This window comes from Saimiri boliviensis, chromosome X (genome assembly GCF_048565385.1).
Source record: "Saimiri boliviensis isolate mSaiBol1 chromosome X, mSaiBol1.pri, whole genome shotgun sequence".
Taxonomy (NCBI): domain Eukaryota; kingdom Metazoa; phylum Chordata; class Mammalia; order Primates; family Cebidae; genus Saimiri; species Saimiri boliviensis.
In genome coordinates, this window is record NC_133470.1 from 6,660,465 (window position 1) to 6,685,850 (window position 25,386).

The 25,386-nt window shown below is 48.1% G+C and overlaps 1 protein-coding gene across 4 annotated transcripts in view; it reads left to right on the forward strand.

Moving 5' to 3' along the window:
• SHROOM2 (shroom family member 2) overlaps positions 1-25,386 on the forward strand; it is a 165,103-nt gene that overhangs the window by 79,323 nt on the left and 60,394 nt on the right. For 3 of the 4 annotated variants that reach the window (XM_074392081.1, XM_039475513.2, XM_039475512.2), the window contains exons 2-4: positions 680-831; positions 19,290-19,421; positions 22,666-25,018. In XM_074392081.1, the coding sequence (XP_074248182.1) occupies positions 680-831; positions 19,290-19,421; positions 22,666-25,018 (2,637 nt within the window). Of the gene's footprint in view, positions 1-679; positions 832-13,316; positions 17,400-19,289; positions 19,422-22,665; positions 25,019-25,386 lie in introns of those variants that run through there. The other variant, XM_010336253.3, reaches the window with a different exon arrangement.

The following is a 25,386-nucleotide window of genomic DNA, read 5'->3' on the forward strand; positions in this document are numbered from 1 at the left end:
GCTGTGTGCTACAACATGGATGAACTTTGAAAGCATCATGCTAAGTGAGAGAAGCCAGACCCAAGAGGCCACACATTGTATGACTCCATTTATGTGAACTGTCTAGGACAGGCAAATTCGTGGACACAGAAAGTACATTTGTGATTGCCAGAGGCTGGAGGGATTGGAAACTGTGTAGTAAGGAGCACATGTTTCTTTCGGAGTTTGGGGAAATGCCCTAACATTGATGGTGGTGATGGTTGTACAACTCTGAAGATAATAAAAGCCATGCTTTCTATGAGTGAATGTATGGTATTTGAATTATATTTCCATAAAGCTATTACAAAAACAGTCTAACTAGTTCCAGGATTAATGCATGAGAAATTAATAAATTAAAATGGTCCAAAATTATTGTCTGGTTTAAGGAAATCTAGAAAATGAATCAGTAATTTCAGGTCCCCTGCTTTCCGTGGTGTGCGTTCCTAAGCTTTCCTATTCCCTGGATAAACAGGAGTCGTGTCCAGGGAAAGGGGTGTAGTGCATCCCTGATCCCCTGAGTGGTAATAAGGTCAGTCCCCTGAGTCGCATTCCCGCCAAGCATGAGCTATGTCACCTGCGTTCCGAGGACCTACTCTGCCTCTGTAATCGCTGCTCATGGAAGGCTCATGGAACGCTCATGGAACATGCTTCTCTCTTACAGATTGAAGAGGGCAGTAAAGCCGCGGCGGTCGACAAGTTACTGGCTGGAGACGAGATCGTCAGCATCAATGACATTGGTCTCTCAGGGTTTAGACAGGAAGCGATTTGCCTGGTGAAGGGGTCCCATAAGACCCTGAAGCTGGTCGTTAAAAGGTAAGACTTGAGCTTCCTCCCACATTTACCACGACACACAGGAGTCAGTGCAACATCAAAGTGGGAAGCCAGTTGTCCCACCCACATCACTGCAGAGATCGCGATTGGGACCCAAGTCCTGCCTATGTGCACTTAAGAGTTGTATGTCTTGGCTAAGCATGGGCCCAGCATCAGTAGTCCAGATGGTTCCTTATTTTATTATGACTGATTTTATAAATTTTAATGTATTAAGTGGATTTGAATCCGCCTATCTTTCCTTTGGCAATATGTAGATGATTCTCTTGGCAGGCAGAAAACTGCTTATGCTCTCAGTGAAGTGATATGTTGTTGCCTGTCTTGTACACAAGGTGGCAGCCCGCTGCGTTTTCTGTTTACATGTTAGAAAGAGAGTGACTGTCATGAAGAGGCCATCCGCCAAGAGTTTAGAGGGCTGTGCTGAGGTTTGGAGTGAGCTGGCTGTCTATTCCTGTATGTTACATGTCAGTTGGAGCTTGGATGTTTTTTGTGTTTTTTCTTTTTTCTTTTTTTTTGCTGTAGCTTGGATGGTTTTAAGAGGTTAGAAAGTGAACTTGGGGACATGATATAGTAACTAAAACAATACTCCTGGGTACCACAGGAATGTTGGGTGATATGTCGTTTTCAAAGAGAAATAACTCCCCGCCTTGGTTTTATAGTTGGCTTATTCACAGGAAAATGCCTACACATTCGGCCGGGCGCGGTGGCTCAAGCCTATAATCCCAGCACTTTGGGAGGCTGAGGCGGGTGGATCACGAGGTCAAGAGATCGAAACCATCCTGGTCAACATGGTGAAACCCCGTCTCTACTAAAAATACAAAAACATTAGCTGGGCATGGTGGTGCGTGCCTGTAATCCCAGCTACTCAGGAGGCTGAGGCAGGAGAATTGCCTGAACCCAGGAGGCGGAGGTTGCGGTGAGCCGAGATCGCGCCATTGCACTCCAGCCTGGGTGACAAGAGCAAAACTCCGTCTCAAAAAAAAACAAAAAGCCTACACATCCTTTTTGGCAAAATTAGCATGTTCTTTTGAAGGCTGGCTGTAAATTTTAATTAAATAATGGACTGACATTTATTTACATTTTTGGTACAGACGTGAAGATATCTTCCTTTTTTTTGAAAACAACAATTTTTTTTCAAGGCTGGCCAAGTGAAGTAGGAGGGTGGAGAAGGAACAAAGACATCGGTAACTGGCTGTGACTAATTATTTGTAAACACCACTGCACTCGGACCAGCCAAGACATCTTCCTAAAGGCCTTTTTTGAAGGAGGGGGAGGTGGACGTGCCAAAACTATCCAGAAAAGGTTCAAAATGAGGAAAAGCCAGACGTGATGGCTCACACCTGTAATCCTAGCACTTTGGAAGGCCGAGGCCAGAGGATCACCCAAGCCCAGGAGTTTGATGGAGACCAGCCTGGGCAACATAGTGAGACCCCATCTCTAAAAAAAAAAAAAAAAAAAAAAAAAAAAAAAAAAAATTTAAATTAGCTGGGCATGATGATGCATGCCTGTGGTCCTAATTACTCTAGAGGCTGATATGGGAGGATTCTTTGAGCCTGGGAGGTCAAGGCTACAGTGAACTGTGATTGTGCCACTGTATTCCAGCCTGGGTGACAAAGTGAGATTCTGTCTCCAAAAAACAAAATGAAGAAGAAGAAAGGAGGAAGGAAAAACATTTTTTGCCACATGAATTTAGCAAAGTCGTTTGTAAGTGGTATGTGCTATTCCTGAGTAGTACCCTTTTAACAACTCTTTGTAGATCAGAAAGTCAAATCTCAGAAATGTGGTTTCTGAGTCATTGGAGAGGGTGGGCCACGAGAGGCACCGTAACATTCTGTTATGATTCCTTTGTGGTCACCCTGTTAACCCTCCTGTAGCAGCAGTTTGTTCAGTTAACTTAGTGGAATGCTGGTGGTGGACAGAGAAGCTTGTTCTGTAGAGGTAAGATGAGGAGTTAGAAACTGGCTCTGGGGGTCATCACCCTGCTGCCGAGGGCGACTGCGACTTCCTGTACTATCTCATTCTGGGCTGCCAGAGCTCCCAAAACACTGGGCTGTGCTTGTTGTCCTACTGCCTGTCTCTTCTTCGGTGGAGAAACCAGCTTAGTCAGCACAGCTGGCCAACTTTATACCACCAGGACATAGCTGTGCATAGAAACTCCTAGCATGGGAGTTCTTGAGTCAGAAGGTATGTGCGTTGTGAATGTTCAGAGACATTTGCAAGTTTCTCAGACCCCTATCACATCATCTCTGGCATAGGATATTTGTAGTTTGTTTGTATTCTCTGTGAAAGTGATAGGTTAAATATGGTTTCATTATTTATATTTGCATTTCCAAAGTTATGAGAGTGAAGTCAGGTATTGTTCCACATGTTTAGAAGCATGGTAGATGTGATTCTTTTTTTGAACTAGAAGTACATATTTAGTGATAAAGATAGTCTAAAATCTGTTCAAAGGAAGGGCTAGGCACAGTGGCTCATGCCTGTAATCCGAGCACTTTGGGAGGCCAAGGTGGGTGAATCACCATCACCTGAGGTCGGGAGTTTGAGACCAGGCTGACCAACATGGAGAAACCTCATCTCTACAAAAAATACAAAATTAGGCTTGGCGCAGTGGCTCATGCCTGTAATCCCAGCACTTTGGGAGGTCAGGGCCGGCAGATCACGAGGTCAGGAGTTTGAGACCAGCCTGACCAACATGGCGAAACCCCGTCTCTACTAAAAATACAAAAAGTAGCTGGGCATGGTGGCATGTGCCTGTAATCCCAGCTACTCAGGAGGCTGAGGCAGGAGAATCACTTGAACCTGGGAGGCGGAGGTTGCAGTGAGCCGAGATGGAGCCACTGTACTCAGCCCTGGCTGCAGAGAAAGACTTCATCTCAAAACAACACAAAACAAAAAAACAAAACAAAACAAAAAAACCTTAGTCAGGCGTGGTGGCGCATGCCTGTAATACCAGCTACTCTGGAGGCTGAGGCAGCAGAATTGCTTGAACCCGGGAGGCGGAGGTTGTAGTGAGCTGAGATGGCACCATTGACCTCCAGCTGGGGCAACAAGATCAAAACTCTGTCTCAAAAAAAAAAAAAAAAAAAAAAAAAAAGGAATAAATTTTAAAAAGTTAAAATCTGTTCAAAGGAAAGGCATGCCCCAGGAGAACTGGTTGGTGGGTGGAGAGAGAGAAGGCCTCAGGGCATCTGCTGGCTGGTTTCACTGAGTAGGTACTTAAAAGACTCTTGGGAAGAGAATTAAACTTTTGCCCTGAAGGATCTCTGGGAGCCACTGTGGAGAATCACCATTTCGTGTTCTGCAGACCCACTTTCCTTTAAATAAGAGGTGTGGACAAAATGATAATATTGGTTTAGAATTTTATTTAAGTAACGTGTAACGTGATATAAAGCAGAGGAGTTTATTTACAGACTTTTATTTCCAAACACTTTCAATAACTGTGTTAGGAAAAAACCCACGAGCTCTTTTTCCTTTGCTCTCACACAGCACTCAACACAGAAGACTTCTGTGACCAACTGTGTGCATGGAACTTCTAAAAATCCAGCTACCTTTATGTGGTTTTCCTTATCACAAAAGCACCAATAGGTGCTTTCAAAATTGTTTTCTTAAAGCCAGAACACATATTCTTCTCTAACTAAATATAAATCTCTATTTAAATCTCCCCGCTCTCCTCTTTCCCCATTCCTAGGCAACCGCTAATCTGCCTTCTGTCTCTGTGGATTAGGTAGCATTTTCTAGCATTTTATGCTCCAGGATGGAGTGTGTACCCTTACAAGTGGCTAGTTCATGAAAAGAACTCTGCAGGTAGTTCATAGATTGAGACACCACCATATTCATATTCTAGATTGCTCTGCTTAAAGCATGATCAAATGGTAAAGTAGCTTGCCCAAGCCTTGTTTGATTTGTTGCAATCGTCTGCCCCCATCTGCCAAAAAGTGGTGAGGGAAAGAGATACATACATCTCTGTGTAAAGTGCGATATCCATGGTTTTTTGTTTATGAGAGACAGGTTCTTGCTCTTTTGCCCAGGCTGGAGTGCAGTGGTGCAATCATAGCTCACTGCAGCCTCAAACTCTTAGGCTCAAGCAATCCTCCCAAAGTGCTGGGATTACAGGCCATCGAACCCGGACTCTCCATGGTTTTTTAAACATCATTTGAATGGTGGTTCATGGATAAGCTCCCCTCCCTGTAGTGACAGCTGCTACACGTCTTATTTTGTAGGCTTGTTTTATCTTTGTGTGTGGGGGGACCAGGGGACCAGGTGGCCAGGATAGGATTGCGATGGGCCACTTTCACAAAGCGGTGGCATCTTGTTTCACAGGCATGGGCAATGTGGACCTGTGGTGGTTGAGAAGCTGGTGCTGGGAAAGCGATGCGGGAGGAGACAGGTGGATCACTATCTCTGCAGACAAATGAGCGTCAGCGCTTCCTCTCACCCAGGGCGGGGGGAGTTGGAGACAAAGAACGTGTAACAGTCAGCCCTACCAATGGCACAGATGTTCTTCCTTGTGAGGCCCAGGTGGCATCCACGGCCCGAGATGTCAGGGGAGGGGGTGCTGCCCAGGAGTGAGATCTATCGGTTAGGTCGGGAGGAGAGGCTGAGGCTGGCAGTCTTCCTTTTCCCTTTCTTCTCAGGCGGGTTGTTGTTCTGTCTCTACTTGGCTGGAAAAGTATTCCTTGCAGGAAAGTTGGGGGTAGATGTGTGGCCTGTTATGCACGCTCGTGTGTGTGTGTGTGTGTGTGTGTGTGTGTGTGTGTGTGTGTATGTGTGTATTCAGTTTTTTTCCTCTGCACTGTTTTCCTAGGTGCCCAGGGCCACCCCTGAAGAGTCCTGGGCAGGTCTTGAATGGACCCGGGCTCTGGGATTTTCAGCGAGCCACAGGCTTTTTCGTTGGGCGGTAGCAGTGGGTCTACCTCTTGCTGGCTTAAGCGCACGTGCTTGGGAAGGTGAAGGCTGGAAACTTGGGAAGGTGAAGGCTGGAAAATGCCTTTGGCATGTTCCCCATTAACTTAGCCCAGTTGGGTTAGTGCAAAAGGGAAGTCTGCCTGATGTCCTCAAGCTGTGCCGCAGGAGAGGGAACTGGGTTGGGAGGGTGGGGAAGGACCAGGACGGGACGGCAGCTCCTAGCGTAGCTGGGCTTGTCCTAGCCACTCGGTGCTGTCTCTGAAATCTGCATTAACAGTGCTGGGGACAGAGTCATCCATTTTTCTCACTTCACAGGCAAATTGCTATAAGTTCAGCTTCTAAAAAGCACCTATAATCAAACACCCTAGGGAAAATTTCTTTTCAATATCACATTATAAATTATTTTCTAAAGCTTTACAATTACCCTTTTTGGCTTTCCCCCCAAATATGCATTATAATATTAGTTTTCTTTACAGAGAAGTCTGCCTGCCACCTTGTCATTGACCCTGCTGTGGGCAGTTTCTCTTGAACCAGTCATGTGTTGCGAGTTGTTTTGTGGGGGCCTAATCGTGGATAGGGTTGATTCATGTCATTTCCTGCCTCTTTGCTGGCAGCCCTAAACCCTCTTGTGAATCTAATTATGTCCACTAAGCTTGCATTCAGGAGCAGCTTAGCAGCAGAGGGGAGGGATTTTTGCAGCAGGCTGTAAGGGTTTGCGAGACCAGGTGGCGTGGTCCTGCATTTGAAGAAAAGAGGCTGCATGTCGAAGGGCAGCACTGATGTTTGCTAGGAGCAAGTTTCTTACACCATGTGTGCCCTCGTGGGCATTGCTAAGATGCCCTGACTGCTGCTGCAAGCCCAGATTGTGCTGTGCCCCCCCTCTGCTGCTGGCTCCTTGGAGCTGTCCTGGAGCAGGTGGCCCTGCAGCCCCAAGGTTGATTAGCACAGATGTTCCGGGAGCTGCTACTCGCAACAGCGTGGCAGCAGTAAGGGGCCGTCTAAGACGTCAGCAGGTTTACACCCCCACCTACCCACCCGTAGCACCCCACCCCCTCCAGAGCTACTCTGGAGGCAGAAATGGTGCGTAGTCAGACGGAGGGCATGCTCCTTAGTGGGGACACTGGAGGACGTCAGGTGAAACCCATGCCTTCGAGTCTGTCTGATGTCTTTGTCTGTGATTCAGGAGTGGGTATTTCTGTTCTGTGAGCATTTGGGGGCTTATGGCTGTTTGCTACTGTGTTTATTTTCTTATTAAATCTAGGAGACCCTGACTTGCTTGGGCTATTTTCCATTATCGTTTTTATTTCATTTATTTCTTTTATTATGAGTGAAGGAAGGAAGGAAGGAAGGGAGAGAGGATGGGAAGAAGGAAGGATGAGATCTTGCTCTGTTGCCTAGGCTGGAGTGCGGTGGCTACTGACAGCCTCAAACTCTTGGGCTCAAGCGATCCTCTTGCTTCAGCCTACTGAGTAGCTGGGACTACAGGTGCATGCCACCATGCCCAGCTTTTTGGTTTTACTTTTTATTTAATTTTTTTTCTTTTTTTTTTTCTTTTTGTTTTTAGACAGAGTCTCCTTCTGTTGCCCAGGCTGGAGTGCAGTGGCATGATCTCAGCTCACTGCAACCTCCACCTCCCAGGTTCAAGTGATTCTCATGCCTCAGCCTCTCCAGCAGCTGGGACTACAGGCGTGTGCCACCACGCCTGGCTAATTTTTGTATTTTTAGTAGGGACAGGGTTTCGACATGTTGCCCAGGCTGGTCTTGAACTCCTGGCCTCGAGAGATCTGCCCCACTCGACCTGCCAAAGTGCTGGGATTACAGGCATGAGCCACCGCACCCAACCAACTTACTGTTTTTACTAAGTAAAATCAGTAGAAAAAAGAAAACTTCGTTGATCAGAATTGTTTTATTTGGGGGAAAGTTACTTCTATTGTGGTTTTGCCTTAGTGTGTGGTTTAGGTCATTTAATCAGATGAATCAATGTTTGCAAATAGTGGTGGTTTCTAATATAGTAAGACTTACAGAGAATGTTTAGCTGATTTTTGTGTGTGTTTGGGATCTCTGGAGGACCTGTGAATGCTGCACAGTGGGATCCACACTGTACAGGTTAAGTTTATTTTGAGGTTCAAGGAATCGAGAAGTTAGTATTAGCATTATCAATGAAGTTTAAATGACTTTTATTTTTTTTTCTGGGTTCTGTAAATGGAGTAGAGTTTTATTTTTAAAAACGGAGCAGTTCTAATGAGATCCACCAAATTGAAAGTCCTGAGCTTAGGAGAAAAGTTTTATCAACACTGGTTGAATTCCTAGTTTGCTATTGGGTTGGAAAGAAGAGTGTTCTGGTGAGACTTTGAGAGCAGACTCTGGAATGTCCTCTTTTGAGACTTGAGGGCATAGGGATCTGGGGACAAGTCTTGGCAGCTGTTGTCTGGGAAGCAGTGTCCTGTGAGAGGCAGCAGCCCAGTAGACACTGTGGGCCCCTGGGCTCGCATGCTGACCTCTTAACGGGCTTGGCAGGGCAGGGGGCCTGCATGTGGTTTCTGTCCAGTGTGCCACTTACTCTTGCAGTCACCCCTAAGGGACAGGTAGATGAGGCCTTGGCAGGTTGAGAAGCTCCCAGAGACTCTGTCTGTCCCACATGGAGCACGTTGAGCATGTCCCCCTCTGTCCATCTTGTCCTTGGCTGTGGTGGCACTGGCACTCTGTGGCATGCTCTGTTCTGCCCTGGCCACTTAGTCCAGATGGAGACAGACACACCTTCAGTGTGTTGCCAAGGGGCAGAGAGAGGTGAAATTGGCAGAGCCATGAGCGATGGCTGCCCGATAGGTGATAAAGGCGGAGTAAATGTCACCTCTTAGAACTGTCACTTCAAGCGTGGTTACCACTAACACCCCTTGGTTCCCAGGTGGGAGAGTTTTGGGGAGAAGAAATGAAGTGCCTGACACAGCCTTGGCCCTTTGTACAAAGCGAGGGACTTAGTTCATCTGTACAGAAAGCCTGTTTTGTTTTCTGTTTGTTTGTTTTAATATGACTTGCTAATTTATTCACAAAAAGAAAATGCTCAATAATGAAAACAGCTTCATCCCATGCCTGTTTCTCACCCAGACACATTCACAGCCGTCCTGTCCCCAGCTGCAGGATGTGTTTCTATGTCTTTGCTATCTCGGGGTACTTTTAAAACCAAGTCCTCATAAAAAACCATTTAGTATAGTTGCCTGATAAGTTGGTTTTATTGCTGAAGAAAGCCTGATTGTGACGGTTAGAGTCCAAAGGCCTTTGGAATGGAATGAAATGGCATGTTGAAGGAGAGTGCTCAGAAGGGTTTGTTGGATGGTGGTCATGACCACATTGGTGGGGATATGAAATGGGCTGATGAAATCACTGGGGGAGTTCCGGCGTCCAGACCATGCTTTGGTAAGGCAGCCAGCATCATGGACAGGGCAGGTGGCTACAGCTCTCTGAACCATGAAGGCTGGTTATACCGTTGACTCTTGCTAATAGTGTGTGCTTGCCTTTAATAATAAGGAAAGCAAACTCATTGCCCTGCAGCTATAGTAAATGACAAAAAAAGAGGAAGGAATCAGATCTTTCTTCAGTGATTTCACTGCTTTGATTTGCCAACTATGACCTGGTAGTTTATTAAATGTAAAGACACAGAGGAAAGTTCTCTGGCTCAATGCTCTTGCAAAGCAAAGGATGCCTTCTCCTCTCAGTGAGATGATAAGTGATCAAATAAGGGAAGATTTTTATCAGCCATTTGGCGTATGTTAATGATTGCACATCAGTGGACATCTGGCTTACCATAGTAACCACAGGTGCGGTGGTATTTAATAGTTCTCTGAATGTATATAGGATCTGGAAAAAGTTCAGAGTAAAAGCACAGGCTTCCTTTGGAGAAATGTTATTTAGTTGTAATAGCATTTCACTACCGCCACATTCAGCTAACCTATGGTGGTAATGCCTATAAGTTCACATTCAGAGGAATTTGTGGACTCCCCCCCGCCCACCCCGCCAATTTTGCCACTGAGTTTCATCTCTTTTCATGGTTCGGGCTCAATGTTTCTTTGCTGCACTGTGACTCTAAAGTCCCTTTTATTGTTTACTTTCCCTAAACCTCATATCCCTTCCTTAGATCTTGTTTTTTGTTTTTCTACGAAGACTATCAACCCTTCTAGTAACTTGAGTAACCATGGGCTCTGGGAAGGAAATTTGAGGACAAATTGAGTAAAAATGTAGTAAATTATCATGGGTTTTATATAATGAGCAGAACTCCAGAAAGGGTTAGGTGGGGGTATTGTTTGCCAAGATCTTCTAACGGGCAGAATTCCAGAAAGGGGTAGGGGAGGTTGTTTTTGAAATCTCTTTCCCTTCCCTTTGCATCTATTTACGTGGCTAGAACGCTTTATACATAGCATTTAGAGGACTGCAGTCTGCAATCTCTTGTTGCTTGTTTTTGGTATGGCCTTTGCCATGTGTATACTGATATGTTCACTCAACAAGTGGGACTTTTTGTGTCTTTATTCTTATATCCATGGCGTTCATCCTTAGGGCTATATAAAATTAGTCATGTTAATGGCTGCACACTTGAATGTGCTGAGTTTCTTTGCCAACAAATTCATTCTGTTGAAACATAGCCAGAAAATTGTGTGGGTAGCCTTTTGAAAACACCAAGCTGAATGTTGATGTTTTAGTGAAGTGACTGGACACAAGTGGCTCGGATACTGGGAGAGAGATCCTTTATTTCCTTTTCTTTCTATCAGTAATGGGTTTATAGAAATGAAGGTTACAGAAGTTAATGGGGAAAACCAATCATTCGGGTCCGCTCCACTCCTCTGTTCTGTTCCGCTCGGTTCTGCCTGTGGGTTCTGTAGCATTCCTCTGCGTTCCTCTGTGATCTTTTCTGCTGTAGGACCCAGATTGAACACCAGAGGCTGAGCCCAGGGGCAGGGCACGCTCTTGCTAGGGGTGAGGTGGGCAGGCTGGCTGGGCAGAGAGCAACGCTGGGGCTTTCACCCACATGAATGCTGCTGCTGAGCCCTGGCGTTTGCTTACAATGAGGCTCTGATGTCTCAGTTTCAGCTGCTTAGGTCATTTGGGAATTTTTATCTTGCCTCAGTTCTCTTCATGTATAAAAGCAGGAACTACTTGCCTCTTATCTCCGAGGACCATAGACTTTATCGGCATGATGTCACCATTCACACAGGCATTGCCCACACCGCTGCCCGGGAAAAGGCACTCTGTGTATAAATCTTCCCACAGTGCCCTTGGGGGCCGACATTTTCTTATAGAAAATACACACAGAGTTAACCATTTCTGGAGTGCTCTGGCATATTTGTGTACATTCATGTGATGTATGTGAGAAGCACTCCCACCATGTGGTTACAATCATTCCTTTAGGTCCCGCCTTCCAGGAGCTTGCAGCTGAGTGGGCTGAGGAGCTCTCACAAGTGCGGACTCAGAGAGGAAGGAAGGGTGGAAGCCGATCCAGGAAAATTTTTGTCAAGGACAGGCCAGTGGAGCCATCCTTTGCAGCTTAGGCAGGTTTGAGAGGCAGATATAAACGTCTGCCAGCCATACCAGGTGTTCCAAAGCTGGAAGCCACAGATGGAAGTCCTAGTGAGAATAGCAGAGGGGAGGCAAGTAAAAGGGAGGCTTGGGAAAGGGAAGTGGAAACGCAGGATGGGGCCAGCACACAGCGGCTCACACAGAGCTGCTCAGGTGGTGCAGACACTCCTGGCCCACTGCAGCCCAGACTTCCTAGGTCTTGGGGACCTGAGAATTTGCTTTATCTCCCAAGACCCCAGATGCTACACATGCTGCTGGCCCAGGGAGCAGGCTCTGAGAACCCCTGGACTAGACCACAGAGAACCCAGGAGCATGGACTTCCTTCTGGGGAACCTGGGAGCAGCTGATCGTTCTGGAGTGAGGGGAAGGCCTGGCTAGAGCTGTGTTGCATGCTGGCAGGAGGTGTAGACTGGGAGAGAAAGAAGCCTTCCAGCGGACTGGCAGGAAAAGGAAGGAAGAGGAATCAGAGCCAGGGTTCATTTGATGTTTACAGGGAAGTGGTTTTGTTTAAAGGATTAGAAGAGTGTGAGCAATTGCCAGGTAAATGCCTCTCTCCCCAAACCCTGGGGGCTGACATCGGGAAGCTTGTCGCAATCACTGAGGCCGCCAGAGTGTTTTCAGAACTTCCCATCCTGGCCCTGTATCTGCAAGGCCTTTCCAGCTGCGGACTCTTCTCTTAAACCCTCCCCTTCCTTATCTCCAAGAAGCTCCTAGAAACCATTATTTATTTGTTTTCCCACAAAACCTTCCTCAGCTCCCAGTGTAGTCCAAAGGCCCCCCACCTATGCAATCCCCCATCCCCCATCGCAAATTCCAGGCAAGGGGACCAGCTGGGCTTGTGTTTCAGACCTTAGGCTCCCAGCAGCCCAGGCACCTCCCCTCCCAATCCCTGCCTTGGCCTCCAGCCAGCGCTCTTACTGTGCGCTTAATTAGCTGGGGGCATGAAACACAAACTATTTGTCTTGGGAGGTGGTGTTTCTTTGCTTTCTTCTAAAAGGTTAGGAAAATAACCCAACATTTGTGATTTTTTTTTTTTTTTTTTTTTTTTTTTAGTTTGAGGGAAGGGAAGGAATTCTGCTCTTTGTGAATAATAAATATTTCATTGAAGCAGTTCTTGTAATAATTCCAATTAAAAATAAAACAGGATATTTGATATCTAATCTGTTGTTCGTTCTTTTTTTAGAGATGGAATCTGGCTCTGTCATCCAGGCAGAAGTGGAGTGGTGCAGTCATAGCTCACTGCAGCCTTGAACTCCTGGGCTCAAACATACATCTCTTGTTCTTAATGTTCAGTGACATCCTAGCATTTTTTATATTTGTGATCTATACACTGTCCTTAAAAACAAAAAACAAAAAACAAAAACAAAAACAAAACACTACCTAGCATATCAAATGACTCTAGAAAATTGAAGTAAGTTTCAATTAACTTTGGTATACAATCTGTGGGAAGGGATTTCAGGGGAACCCACCATTAGAATAAATAGTTCTGGCCAGGCGCGGTGGCTCAAGCCTGTAATCCCAGCACTTTGGGAGGCCGAGGCGGGTGGATCACGAGGTCAAGAGATCGAGACCATCCTGACCAACATGGTGAAACCCCGTCTCTACTAAAAATACAAAACATTAGCTGGGCATGGTGGCACGTGCCTGTAATCCCAGCTACTCGGGAGGCTGAGGCAGGAGAAGTGCCTGAACCCAGGAGGCGGAGGTTGCGGTGAGCCGAGATCGCGCCATTGCACTCCAGCCTGGGTAACAAGAGCAAAACTCCGTCTCAAAAAAAAAAAAAAAAAGAAAAAGAAAGAAAAGAATAGAATGAATAGTTCTATGTGGAGTACCAGAAAACTCAGTATTGTCAATATCACGGTGTTTTGTTATATGAAAGGAATCTTGTGCATTGATTAAAGGTTATGTTTTGGAAGAATGATAATGGCATGGGCCAAGTGTGGTTGCTTATGCCTGTAATCCCAGCACTTTGGGAGGCCGAGGTGGGAGGATTGCTTGAGCCTAGGAGTTCAAGACGAGCCTGGGTGACATAATGAGACCCCATCTCTTTAAATTTTTTTTAAGTTAAATAAATATAATATAACACCTACATATAACTTTATTGATTTTAAAATACAATGACTTGGGAGAATGCTCATGAAACCAGGCCGAATGGGGAAAGAAAGGCACTTGTCAAGTCTGCAGGATGAAAGGGAATGCACAGAAACATGTCTGTCCTGCACATGAGACCCACAGTTCTAGGGACAAGGTAGTTTAAAGCCTTGAAAGAGTGTGTGGCTTTTGCAGGAGGAAACACCACAGTCTTCAGTCTACGAAAGTCGTTTTGGGAGCCCTTGAAACTGAGCCAGAGGGACTGTGAGTGTAGGCAGGCTCTAGGTGGCGCCAGAGCGCTCTGTCCCCAACTCCATAGGTCTGTGATTGAGCGACCTACATGCAGGGGCTGAAGGTCCCCTGCTTCTCCTTATCAACGCCAATTCAGCTGTTTCATAGGTGCCAACAGAAACCAGTCTGACCCTGACTTAGTCCCCAAGTATATTTATTATGCACCAGGAAATTCAGAGGACTTGGGACAAAAAGCATGTATATTTTGGTAAATTTTCACTGTCCACAGTAACCAAGATATCTTCAGTTAAAACAGAAAGAGAATAAGTCTTTTCACTGTGTGTCTTCATTTGCTTATTTAAAAAAAATTTCCCTAGGCCAGGTGCAGGGTCTCATGCCTGTAATCCTGGCACTTTGAAAGGCCAAGGCAGGCAGATTGCTTGAGCCCAGGAGTGTGAGACCAGCCCGGGCAGTATGTCGAGACCCCCATCTCTCGTTCTACAGAAAGTTAGCTGGGTGTCGTGGTGCACATCTGCGGTCCCAGCTACTTGAGAGACTGAGGCAGGAGGATCATTTGAGCCCAGGAGGTTGAGGCTACAGTGAGCCATGATCGTGCCTGTCTCCCCCACCAAAAAAAAGCCGTAATTTGCATGAGAACTGCTGACTATGTCATTTTGAAATCAACATATATGTCTGTGCATTATCTTTGTAGAAAGGAGCTTCTGGGTTTGTTTTCATTTTTTCATTGCCTCATAAAGCATTGCTCATTCTCTTCAGACAGTTTTCAAAGATGTAAACCAGGTGAGATGCTTTTTATGAAGGCATGGAAGTGGGCATGGAAGTCTCACTTCCATGCCAGGTTCCCTGCCTGCCTGCGACAGCTCCCACCCAAGCTGCCTTCTGCGCATGCGTTCCCGTCCATGGGAAGCCCTCTTCCATGCCATCAGCCTCCCTGGCTGTGATGCCCCAGTTCCGACTCTCCTATCTTCCTCTTTCCCTGTCCTGCATTTTGACCTCAACCCTGTCTTTTTGTCCCTGCCGATGGACACATCCACAGGGTTGTCCCATAGCTATGGGAGGTGCACAATATACACTTTGGGGTTTTGTTGTTGTTGTTAATTATGGTAAAAATACATGTAAAATTTACCATCCTAACCATTGTAATGTTCAATAGTGTTAAGAGTATTTATGTCATGCAGCCAATCTCCTGAAACTTATTTCATCTTGCAAAACAGAGACTCTGTGTGCATTAAACAGCAACTTCTTGTTCTCTCCTCCCCCAACACCTGGAACCCCCATTCTACTTTCTGCATTCGTGATTTTGATGAATCAGGTATCTCGTATAAGTTGAAACATACAGTATTTGTCCTTTTGTAACTGGCTAATGTCACATAGCATATGGTTCCCAAGGGTCTTCCATATTGTGGCATATGTCAGAATTTCCTTTTTATTGCCGAGTAATATTCCATTGTATGGATAGACCACATTTTGTTTGTCCATCTGCCATCCATGGAACAGTAAACGTTTTGACTAAATGGCCAGCTGTTAAAGTCCACATTAGCTATAAGCTGAATATCGTCATTATAGAATAAACTTCTAAGTTAAAAGAGTAAATCTGAAATTATATTATTATTACAATTTTATTTTAAAACATATTCAGATTTAAACAGAATGACATTTTGCTCCAGAAATGGGACTGTTTAGCCCTCTCAGCTGCTAGAGGGCTTCTATGATCACTGCCTTATTCATTCACAACCCTGTATCTTTATTTTAGCCTAAGGCCTGTGGAAGGTTGAAATGTGTGTTGGGGTTTTTGGATAACTGCTAGCATAGGTTAATGTTACCACCAAGCCATTGTCTCCTCTGATGTAACTGACCAAGCTAAAGGGCTAATTTCTCTTCATACTTGGATTTAAGGAATCGGTGCATGGGAATGATTCATTTTCTTTGAAACAGTTCTGCAAACTGAAGCTGGGTGTGCATGGGGAAGAAGGTACTTCCTGAAGCAGATTTTCAGAAGCAGATTTAAGGCCGAGCATAGTGGCACATACCTGTAATCTGAGTGCTTTCGGAGGCTGAGGCAGGAGAGTTGCTTGAGGCCAGGAGTTTGAAACCAGGCTAGGTAACATAGCAAGACCCCATCTCTACAAAAAGTTCAAATTAAAAATGATTTTATTTTTAAAAGCAGATTTAAGATGATTACCCTCCATTTTGATCATCTTTGCTGCATGAAAAGTTGCCCCAAAATTAATGGTGTCAAATAGAATTTCTAGTTGTAAAATTGTATGAGCACAAAGCAATTGGCCTATATGGAGGTACTCAGAAGCATGCTATGTGTTAGGGCTGGCTATTTCAATATTAAAAATATGCTCTAGAAAATCTCCAAAAGGTAGTTATCTGCACGTTATGGAAGGGTTGGGCAGGGAGGTGGTGTGAACAGTCACTGTGCTAGGGTCGCGGGCAGCAGGCAGTCGTAGGCGGGTAGCAGCATTCCTGCCATGCAGATGAGATGAGGTGACTGCGTCTCTAAGGCTGTGCTCCAGCTGCAGGCCTGCAGTTGGTCCATATTTGTGCTGCCCATGCAGTAGCCACTACCCACATGTGGCCAGTGAGCACTCGCAATGTGGCCAGAATGACTAAGGAAAGGATGTTGTCACTTTAAATCAGTTAACCACTTATGAATAAGGATAAGTGACCTCCCTCTTCCCTCATGACTCATCAGTGGCTCTACCCGGGATTGATGTGCATCTGTCCAGGGCCAAAGCCAGGAATAGAGGCAGGGCACAGCAGGGACTCACTCTCTCCCTTCCCCCATGACAGGGGCCTCTGCGGGGCTGACTTGAGCAGGAGCAGATGCCCAAAAGCTTTGGGGTTTAGTTCTGGCCGCCAGCTGGGTTCCTCAGTCTTTTTCCACATCGCCATACGTGCAAGTGACTTCCTTCTCTCCTGTGTCTGGTGCATGGGCCAGGAGGTTGGGCGACAGCTGGGGCTGTCTGGTGTCGCTGTCCATACGGCCTTTCCGTGTGGCTCACTTGGGCTTCCTCATGTCATGATGTCACAGGTCACTGGATTCCTCATAATCTATCACACGTATAAATTTTTTAAGCGACAGGGTCTTGCTCTGTCACCCAGGCTGGAGTGCAGTAGCATGAACACGACTCACTATAGCCTCAACCTCCTGGGCTCAAATCATCCTCCTACCTCAGCCTCCCTAGTAGCTACAACCACAGGCACATACCACCACGTCTGGCTGAATTTTTAATTTTGTGCAGAGATGGGGTCTTGCTGTGCTGCTCAGGCTGATCTCAAACTCCTGGCCGAAAGCAATCCTCCCATGCCAGTCTCTCAAAGCACTAGGATTATAGGTATGAGCCGCAGCACCCAGCCATTTGCATGCATACTTTGTGAGAACAAAATCTGTTGCTAATATTCTTATATGTGCTTGCTAATGATAGTTTATCTGGGAGAACTTTTATTGTACCCATGGAGAGTTGCTGTCTCTCTGACTCAGCTAGTAGCCCAGTTATTCTCGTAGCAGGGTTGAACTAGCGTCATCCTGAGTGTCAGACGTTTTCTTTTCCTAGCCTTCTCTTTTTCTCCCCTTTCCTCCAGTTTCAGTCAGTCTAGTTTATTTTCTTCAGTTATTAACTATAAAGGAAGATGAAAGAAGTTGTGGATGTCATAGCACAGAGAAAGCCAGCTGAAAATGAAATTCACATGGCCAGAACCTTCCTTACGAGGATTTTGAGAAATTCCATGAGGTACAGTCTGAGTTTTATAATTACTTTACTTCCATGGGGTGCTGAATTTGTCTTTTATGCTTTGTCTTTGGTTCCTGGGAAACTATTATAAAGTTAGCATGTTCTACATTTTGCCACCCAGATACTTTTCCTCATTAAAATGATCCGAGTCCTCGAAAGGTTTGTGTTATAAATGCTTTTCAGTTTTATTTTGTAAGATGTTCTTTATTGCATAATATTCTTTAGTTTTTGCCTGCTGGGATACAGTCTGATCTCCACAAAGCACTTAAAGAAGCCCACTTGAGCTCTTTCTCCACTCTTGTTTGGGCTGTCAGCAGTCAGTTCTGTCCCAAGTTAGAGAAAAGTAAAGCTGGCTTCCCATCCTGAAGCTGGAGAAGTGAGCTTGGGAGGATCTCAGGCTTGGCAGTGTTCCCCTGTCTGTCGGGATTTCTAACCAGACACACCTCATCACACCTGGGCAGGCGTGGCCCAGACACTAAGAAGCCAAACATGGGATGGTGGGGACTGTGGCAGGGGAGCCCAGGAAAGCTCCTCCACGTTCAGGAGCCCTGGCTGAAGGGACTCTAGCCTTTTGGTGTGGGTTGTCATGACTCCCTGGGGCGATCTTTGGTTGACTCACAGGCTCAGGGGAAGATGCGGCTACTAGTCTTAGTTAACCAGAAGCTAGCTGTCTTTACTTTGTTACCGAGGTAAATAGAGATAAGCTGTCTGAACTCTGTGTGACCCAGCCGCCTGGTGGACCCATATGCGTTTTCTCCAGCAAAAGATAGGAGATTTTGTTTGTGTTCATATTGGGGCAGGGAGAGGGCAAAATTTGCTTATTTATTTAGAATAAATGCTCTTTATTGACTTTTACATTTGTAAGATTTTAAATTGACAAGTAATAATTGTCCATGTTTATGGAGGAACACATTTTAGAGATAAGGGCTGGCTGGTCATGGCAGCTCACGCCTGTAATTCCAGCACTTTGGGAGGCCAAGGTGACTAGATCACTTGAGGTCAGGAGTTTGAGACCAGCCTGACTAACATGGTAAAACCTAGTCTCTGCTAAAAATACACACACACACACACACACACACACACACACACACACACACGACAGCTGGGCATGATGATGAGCACCTGTAATCCCAGCTACTTGGGAGACTAAGGCAGGAAAATCGCTTGAACCCAGGAGGCGGAGGTTGCAGTAAGCCAAGATCATGCCATTGCGCTCCAGTCTGGGTGGCAGTGAGACTCTGTCTCAAAAATAAAAATAAAGATAAGGGCTGCTGCACATGTGGAGCCTGTGATTACCATTCTGCGTTAGGGCAAATGGATGGTGAACAAAAGTCTAAAAAGAAGGTGTGGGTACAGATTCAGTGGGCAGCCCCTGAACATGGTGCCGTGTGCCTGCCCGAGTTGCTATGACCAGCATCTATCTCTGCACTGTTTGGCACAAGCGTGTGCGCTGTGTGCATCCTCTGAGCCCCCTGCACTGTTTGGCATGAGAGCATGCGTGCTGTGTGTGGTCCCCAAGCCCCCTGCACTGTTTGACACGAGTGTGTGCCCTGTGTGCGGTCCCCAAGCCCCCTGCACTATTTGACATGAGCGTGTGCCCTGTGTGCAGTCCCCAAGCCCCCTGTACTGTTTGGCATGAGAGCACGCACGCTGTGTGCGGTCCCCAAGCCCCCTGCACTGTTTGGCACGAGCATGTGCCCTGTGTGTGGTTCCCAAGTCCCCTGCACTGTTCGGCATGAGAGCACGCGCGCTGTGTGCGGTCCCTGAGCCCCCTGCACTGTTTGGCACGAGCGCATGGCCTGTGTGCGGTCCCAAGTTGCCTGCACTACTTGGCACAAGGGCGCGCGCTGTGTGCAGTCCCTGACCCCTGCCCCCTGTGTTCTTTTCCAGGAGGAGCGAGCTGGGCTGGAGGCCTCACTCCTGGCATGCCACCAAGTTCTCTGACAGCCACCGTGAGCTAGCGGTCTCCCCATTCCCCTCCGCCAGCGGCTGCCCTTCCTGGTCCGGCCGACACCACGCAAGGTAGGTACCCAGTCCTGTCCAGGATGGCAGGTTTGTTCAGCCTTTCTTCAGGCTCCCAGGCCTTCCAACCTGTCAGGAGAGCACACTTCTTGACTGCAGAATGATTTCGATGTTTCTGATGAGATTGGGCCACCGATCTGTAATCACAGTTGGAGTGCTCTGAATTTTTCACTGAACAGGCAAGCATGTGACACAAAATGAAATGGTAAGACAGGGCATGAGTGAGAAGGGGAGCATAGGACTTGGGTTTCAGCCAAGCTCCTTTGGGATTGGCCAGGTGGGATGCCAGGCAGTAGGGTTCTGAGCTGGTGGGGTGGCGTCCACAGCATCCTTCTCCTTTCCAGGGTTTTATGTGTGGACTGGAAGGCAGGAGATATGTATGGGGCGGCAGGTGTATCTTGTAAAAGCTCCTAAGAGGTTCTGTTAAGCTTTGGCAGCCTCTCCCCTCGACCCTCCTGGGGTTAGGGGCAGTATCCTCACTAGTCTCCTGTTAAGAGGATGGCAGTACCAGCAGATAGTCTGGTTTTGGTGTGTGTGTGTGTGTGTATCTGTGTGTGTGTTTGTGGGTGTGGGGGGGTTGTGAGTGTGCATGTGTATTTCTAAATGTTTATGTGTGTGTCCTTGTATGTGTATGAGTGTTCATGTGTCTATTAGTATGTGTTTGTGCCTGTATGTGCACATGTATATCTGTATGCACATGTGTATCTGTATGTGTGAGTGAGCATGTTCGTGTGTGTATGTGTGCATGCAGGTATGTGTGTGTGTTTGGAGTTAATGTAACCACTCCGTTTTTGGCTGTCAATGAATACTGGTCTTGACTGGGCACAGTGGTTCATGCCTGTCACCCCAACACTTTGGGAGGCTAAGGTGGGAAGATTGCTTGAGTTCAAGACCACCCAGGTCAACAGAGCAAGACCCCTTCTCTATTAAAAAATAAGATACAATTAGTTGGGCATTGTGTGTACACCTGTAATCCCAGCTACTCAGGAGACTGAGGCAGTAGGATCACTTGAGCCCAGGAATTCAAGGCTGCAGTAAGCTATGATCGCACCACTGCACTCTAGCCTGGAAAACAGAGCAAGACCTCATCACTTAAAAAAAAAAGAAAAGAAATACTGGTCTGTAAAATTGCAAGGTAAAGATTTATATGACGCGAAGGAAGGACATCTGAAATATAACATTACCTCTAAAGTGACAAAAGATGATGACATTTAGAGCCCAGTGTGTTTTTGAGGGAAAACAAACAAACAAACACGGATTCTCAACTGAGTAGTAACACTTAAGTGAACAGTGGGCCTTTTATTTTATTCTGAAGTGACTTAAGGCAAGGAGATCTCCATTAAGCCCATTTGGCAGTCTCTTGATGAAAGAAGCATGGGCACTGCCCACATCTGTGTGAAAACAGTGCTCAGTGTTTTCTAGATCTGCTTGGATTTGGGATCTCACAGAAAAATCCCCCTTAGAGTATTGGTGGGTAATCAGGAGCGTGCCCTGGGTTTGAGGATATGTGGTCTGTTCTCATAGAAGATGGTGGGAAACCCAAACAGTCGTCTCCCTCCCGCAGATGACGACAGCCAGTCATTCTCCAGTGTTCTGTCCTGGTCACGCGGTTCTCTCATCCTTGGTCTCCCCCAACCTAGTGGAGCCACAGCCTTTTCCTCTTGAAGGGTGAACATCCTAGCTTTGTTGAGCTTTAAAGAAAGCATTTCACATTCTGGATAGTTTCACCATTGAGAGCTCTCAGTCACACAATTATTACCATACAGAGGAATCAGTGTCTCAACTCACCGTTAATTTCATCCTCTTAGATGCCATCCTGCTTAGGAGCCTGTGTTTTTTGATGTTAGTTCCAATAACTCTCCAGGGTGTAACCAGTTAGCTGAAAGCTGAACATAGCAGCGTGTGGCGGTATTATTATTATTATTATTATTATTATTATTATTGAGACAAGGTTTCACTCTGTTGCCCAGGCTGGAGTGCTGTGGTGCTGTCACAGCTCACTGCAGCCTCAACCTCCCAGGCTCAAGCCATCTTCCCACTTTAGCCTCCCAAGTAGCTGGGACTACAGGCATGCACCACCACATCTAGTCAATTTTTTAAAAAGTTTTTATAGAGATGGCGGGGGGGGGTCTCACTATGTTGCTAAGTAAGGCCGGTCTCAAACTCCTGGCCTTGAGTGATCCTCTGGTCTCAAGTGAAACTCCTGCCTCAGCCTGTCAAAGCACTGCGATTGCAGGTGTGAGCCACCAAACCTGGTCTGTAACAGGCCAGCTAGTAAATGTTTTTGGCTTTGTGGGCCACACATCTCTGTTGCAGTTACTCAACTATGCACAAGAGCAGCCACAGACAACATGTACACACATGGGCACAGTTGGATTCCAGTAAAGCTTCACATATGAACTAAAATTTGAATTCCATACCATCTTCATAGGTGAAATAGGAGAAATTATATACCTTTGATTTCTTCCCCCCACCATAAAACATACAAAACCATTTTGGCCAGGTACGGTGGCTCATGTCTGTAATCCCAGCACTTCGGGAGGCCGAGGGGCAGGCAGATCACCTGAGGTCAGGAATTTGAGACCTGTCTGGCCAACATGGTGAAACCCCGTCTCTACTAAAAATACAAAAAAAATTAGCCTGATGTGGTGACAGGTGCCTATAATCTCAGCTACTTGGGCAGTTGAGGCAGGAGAATTGCTTGAACCTGGGAGGCAAAGGTTGCAGTGACCTGAGATCACGCTTTGAACTCCAGCTTAGGCGACAGAGGGAGACCTTCTAAAAAAAAAAAAAAAAAACCACACACACACACACACATATACACACACACACACACACACACACACACACACACACACACACACACAAAACCAACAACAACCTGGGTTGTGGTGTGCCCACCCCTGCGCTTAGCTATTGATTGACCATAGATGTGTAAATGCAGACGTTGCCTGCCAGCCATCTGGGTATCAGGCTGAGAACAGGCACTAGGGTTGAAAGGCATCTGTCTGGTAAAAAGGCATGCAGTGGCAAGGACACAGTCTTTTCAGCCTGTGCTCAATTGCTCCCTGTATCTACTGAAATCCATGTGCTGAGCTGCAACCTCAGCCCTGGCACCTTGACCCTGGGAAGTTATTGTTTGGCGTTTTGGTATTTTCACAGAGGGCCAGCTGTGTCTACCACCTTGCCCTTTGCCATTGCTGACACTAAAGCATACCGTGCCTTCTTCTTCTCATTCTTGCAGTTCTTCCTCCCATGACCTGTCCAGTTCCTGGGAACAGACGAACCTACAGCGAACCTTAGACCACTGCAGCTCCCTGGGGAGTGTTGACAGCCTGGACCACCCCTCCGATCGCCTCTCGGCGGCCAAGTCCAACAGCAGCATCGACCACCTGGGCGCCCACAGCAAGCGCGACTCAGCCTATGGCTCCTTCTCTACCAGCTCCAGCACTCCCGACCACACCTTGTCCAAGGCCGACACCTCCTCCGCAGAGAACATCCTCTGCAGCGTGGGCCTCTGGGAGGCTCCCAGGCAGGGTGGCCGGCAGGCTCAGGCCGCAGGAGACCATCAGGGCTTGGAGGAGAAGCCCAGGTGTTTCCCGCCCAGGGTTCCCAGTGACAGCAGCAAAGGTCCCAGGCCAGAGTACAATGTTGAGCCCAAGCTGGCTGCCCCTGGGAGGTCCAATTTTGGGCCAGTCTGGTATGTTCCTGATAAGAAGAAAGCACCGTCCTCCCCGCCTCCTCCCCTTCCCCCTCTCCGCAGTGACAGCTTTGCTGCCACCAAGAGCCACGAGAAGGCCCAGGGCACTGTGTTCTCAGAGGCAGCCGTGGCACAGTACTTTACGGCCCTGGCTCAAGCTCAGCCCCGCAGTGACTGGAGACAAGAGCCCACTGATCGGCCATGGAGGTCAGCACACCCGGGGAGCCTCGGGAAGGGTTCGGGAGGCCCGGGCTGCTTGCGGGAGGTCCGCGCAGACAGCAACTGGCCGCCCTCCAAGGACACCCTCCAAGGAGCTTCCGGCAGGCTGCAGGCTTCTCTGTCCAGCTCAGATGTGCGCTTCCCACAGTCTCCTCGTAGTGGCCGCCACCCTCCCCCGTACAGCGCCCACAGCACTCTCTCTGCTGACAGCCTCGGACAGGAGCCAGCGGCTGCCAGCTCCCAGAACGACAGCCCTCCTCAGGTGAGGGGGCTCAGCAGCTGTGACCAGAAGCTGGGGAGCGGCTGGAAGGGCCCCTGGCCGCCCCGTGTGCAGGGAGGCCCACAAGCGGCGCAGCTCCGGGCGGGATGCTGGCCTTCTGACACAGCCCCCAGGGCCCTCGAGCATCTTCCCCAGCCCCCGGTGGGCCAGAGCCCACACCGCCACCTACCTCAGCCAGAGGGTCCTCCAGATGCCTGCGAGATAGGACAGTGTTACCCTCTGGACACAGGGGCCGAGGGCCGCTCCGTGGGAGCCCAGGAGCCTCCCAGGTTCAGCCGTGGGGAAAAAGCCAGCCAGCGGCCGGCAGCTGGCTTCCCGTGGGCAGACGGGGACAGCAGCAGGATCTGCCCGCAGGAGACACCCCTGCTGCACTCCCTGACCCAGGAGGGGAAGCGCCAGCCCAAGAGCAACCCAGAGGGCAGCGCCGCCACACCACCACCATTCGACGGCCAGGTAGGCAAGCCCACCCGGAGAAGCGACCGCTTTGCCACCACCCTGCGGAACGAGATCCAGATGCGTAGAGCCAAGCTGCAGAAGAGCCGGAGCACAGTGGCTCTGACTGCAGCAGGCGACTCGGAGAATGCCACTGGCCACTGGAGGGCCGGGTCGGGAGGTGGCACCCAGGAAGCACCCCTCGCTGGCACCTATAAAGACCACCTGAAGGAGGCCCAAGCCCGGGTCCTGAGGGCCACGTCCTTCAAGCGCCGTGACTTGGACCCTAGTCCAGCAGACCCGTACCCGGAGTCACTAGAACACCAGATGGGGGATCCAGATGCCGCCCCCCACTTCTGGGAGGCAGGCCCAGCCCAGCCGCCCTCATCTGCAGGTGGTGGGCCCCACCTGCCCCGCATTGGAGGCCGGAGGCGCTTCACAGCTGAGCAGAAACTGAAGTCCTACTCGGAACCCGAGAAGATGAACGAGGTGGGCCTCACAGGGGGCTATGGTCCTCACCAGCACCCCAGGACGTCTGAGGATACCATGGGCACGTTTGCCGACAGGTGGAAGTTTTTTGAAGAAACAAGCAAACCCATTTCCCAGAGGCCTGCACAGAGGCAGGCTCTTCACGGAGTCTCAAGAGACAAGCCGGAGAGGCCAAGGACAGCAGGTCGCACCTGTGAGAGCACAGAGCCCTGGTCGTGTGCCGCCTCCCTTGGGGAGACCCTCAGCGCTCCCAGCACAGCGGAGAAGGCAGGGCCGTTGGACCCACCACGGAGGCTCGGCACCTTTGCAGAGTATCAGGCCTCCTGGAAGGAACAGAGGAAGCCTCTGGAGGCCAGGAGCTCTGGGCGCTGCCACTCAGCAGATGACATTCTGGATGTGGGCCTGGACCCACACGAGAGGCCACAGCACGTTCACGGGAGGTCTCGGTCTTCGCCGTCCACAGACCACTACAAACAGGTAAGCATGGAGCCACAGTGGGGGCGTGGCCCCCCTTGACGGTCATCTTAATACCAGGACAGGACACACCCAGAATACAGTGGCTGACGCCAGGGTTACTCAGCTTCAGCTATGCAAGCAGGTTACCTTTCCCAGATCTCCCGGAGGTATTCGGGGACAAAAGTGACACATTCCCGAAAACCACGTTTTTCATTCTCGTTCTCATTGCCATAATCTCTGGCTTTAACTGTCTTTCCCCTTAAGTAGCTTGCTCCTACCTTCATACTCAGCAAACAACTTGGAGGGGAACTATGGAGAATGATAACTAATCCCTCTGACATGGAAATATGTGGTTTATGTAAAAGCTTAAAACAACATACAATAGCCAC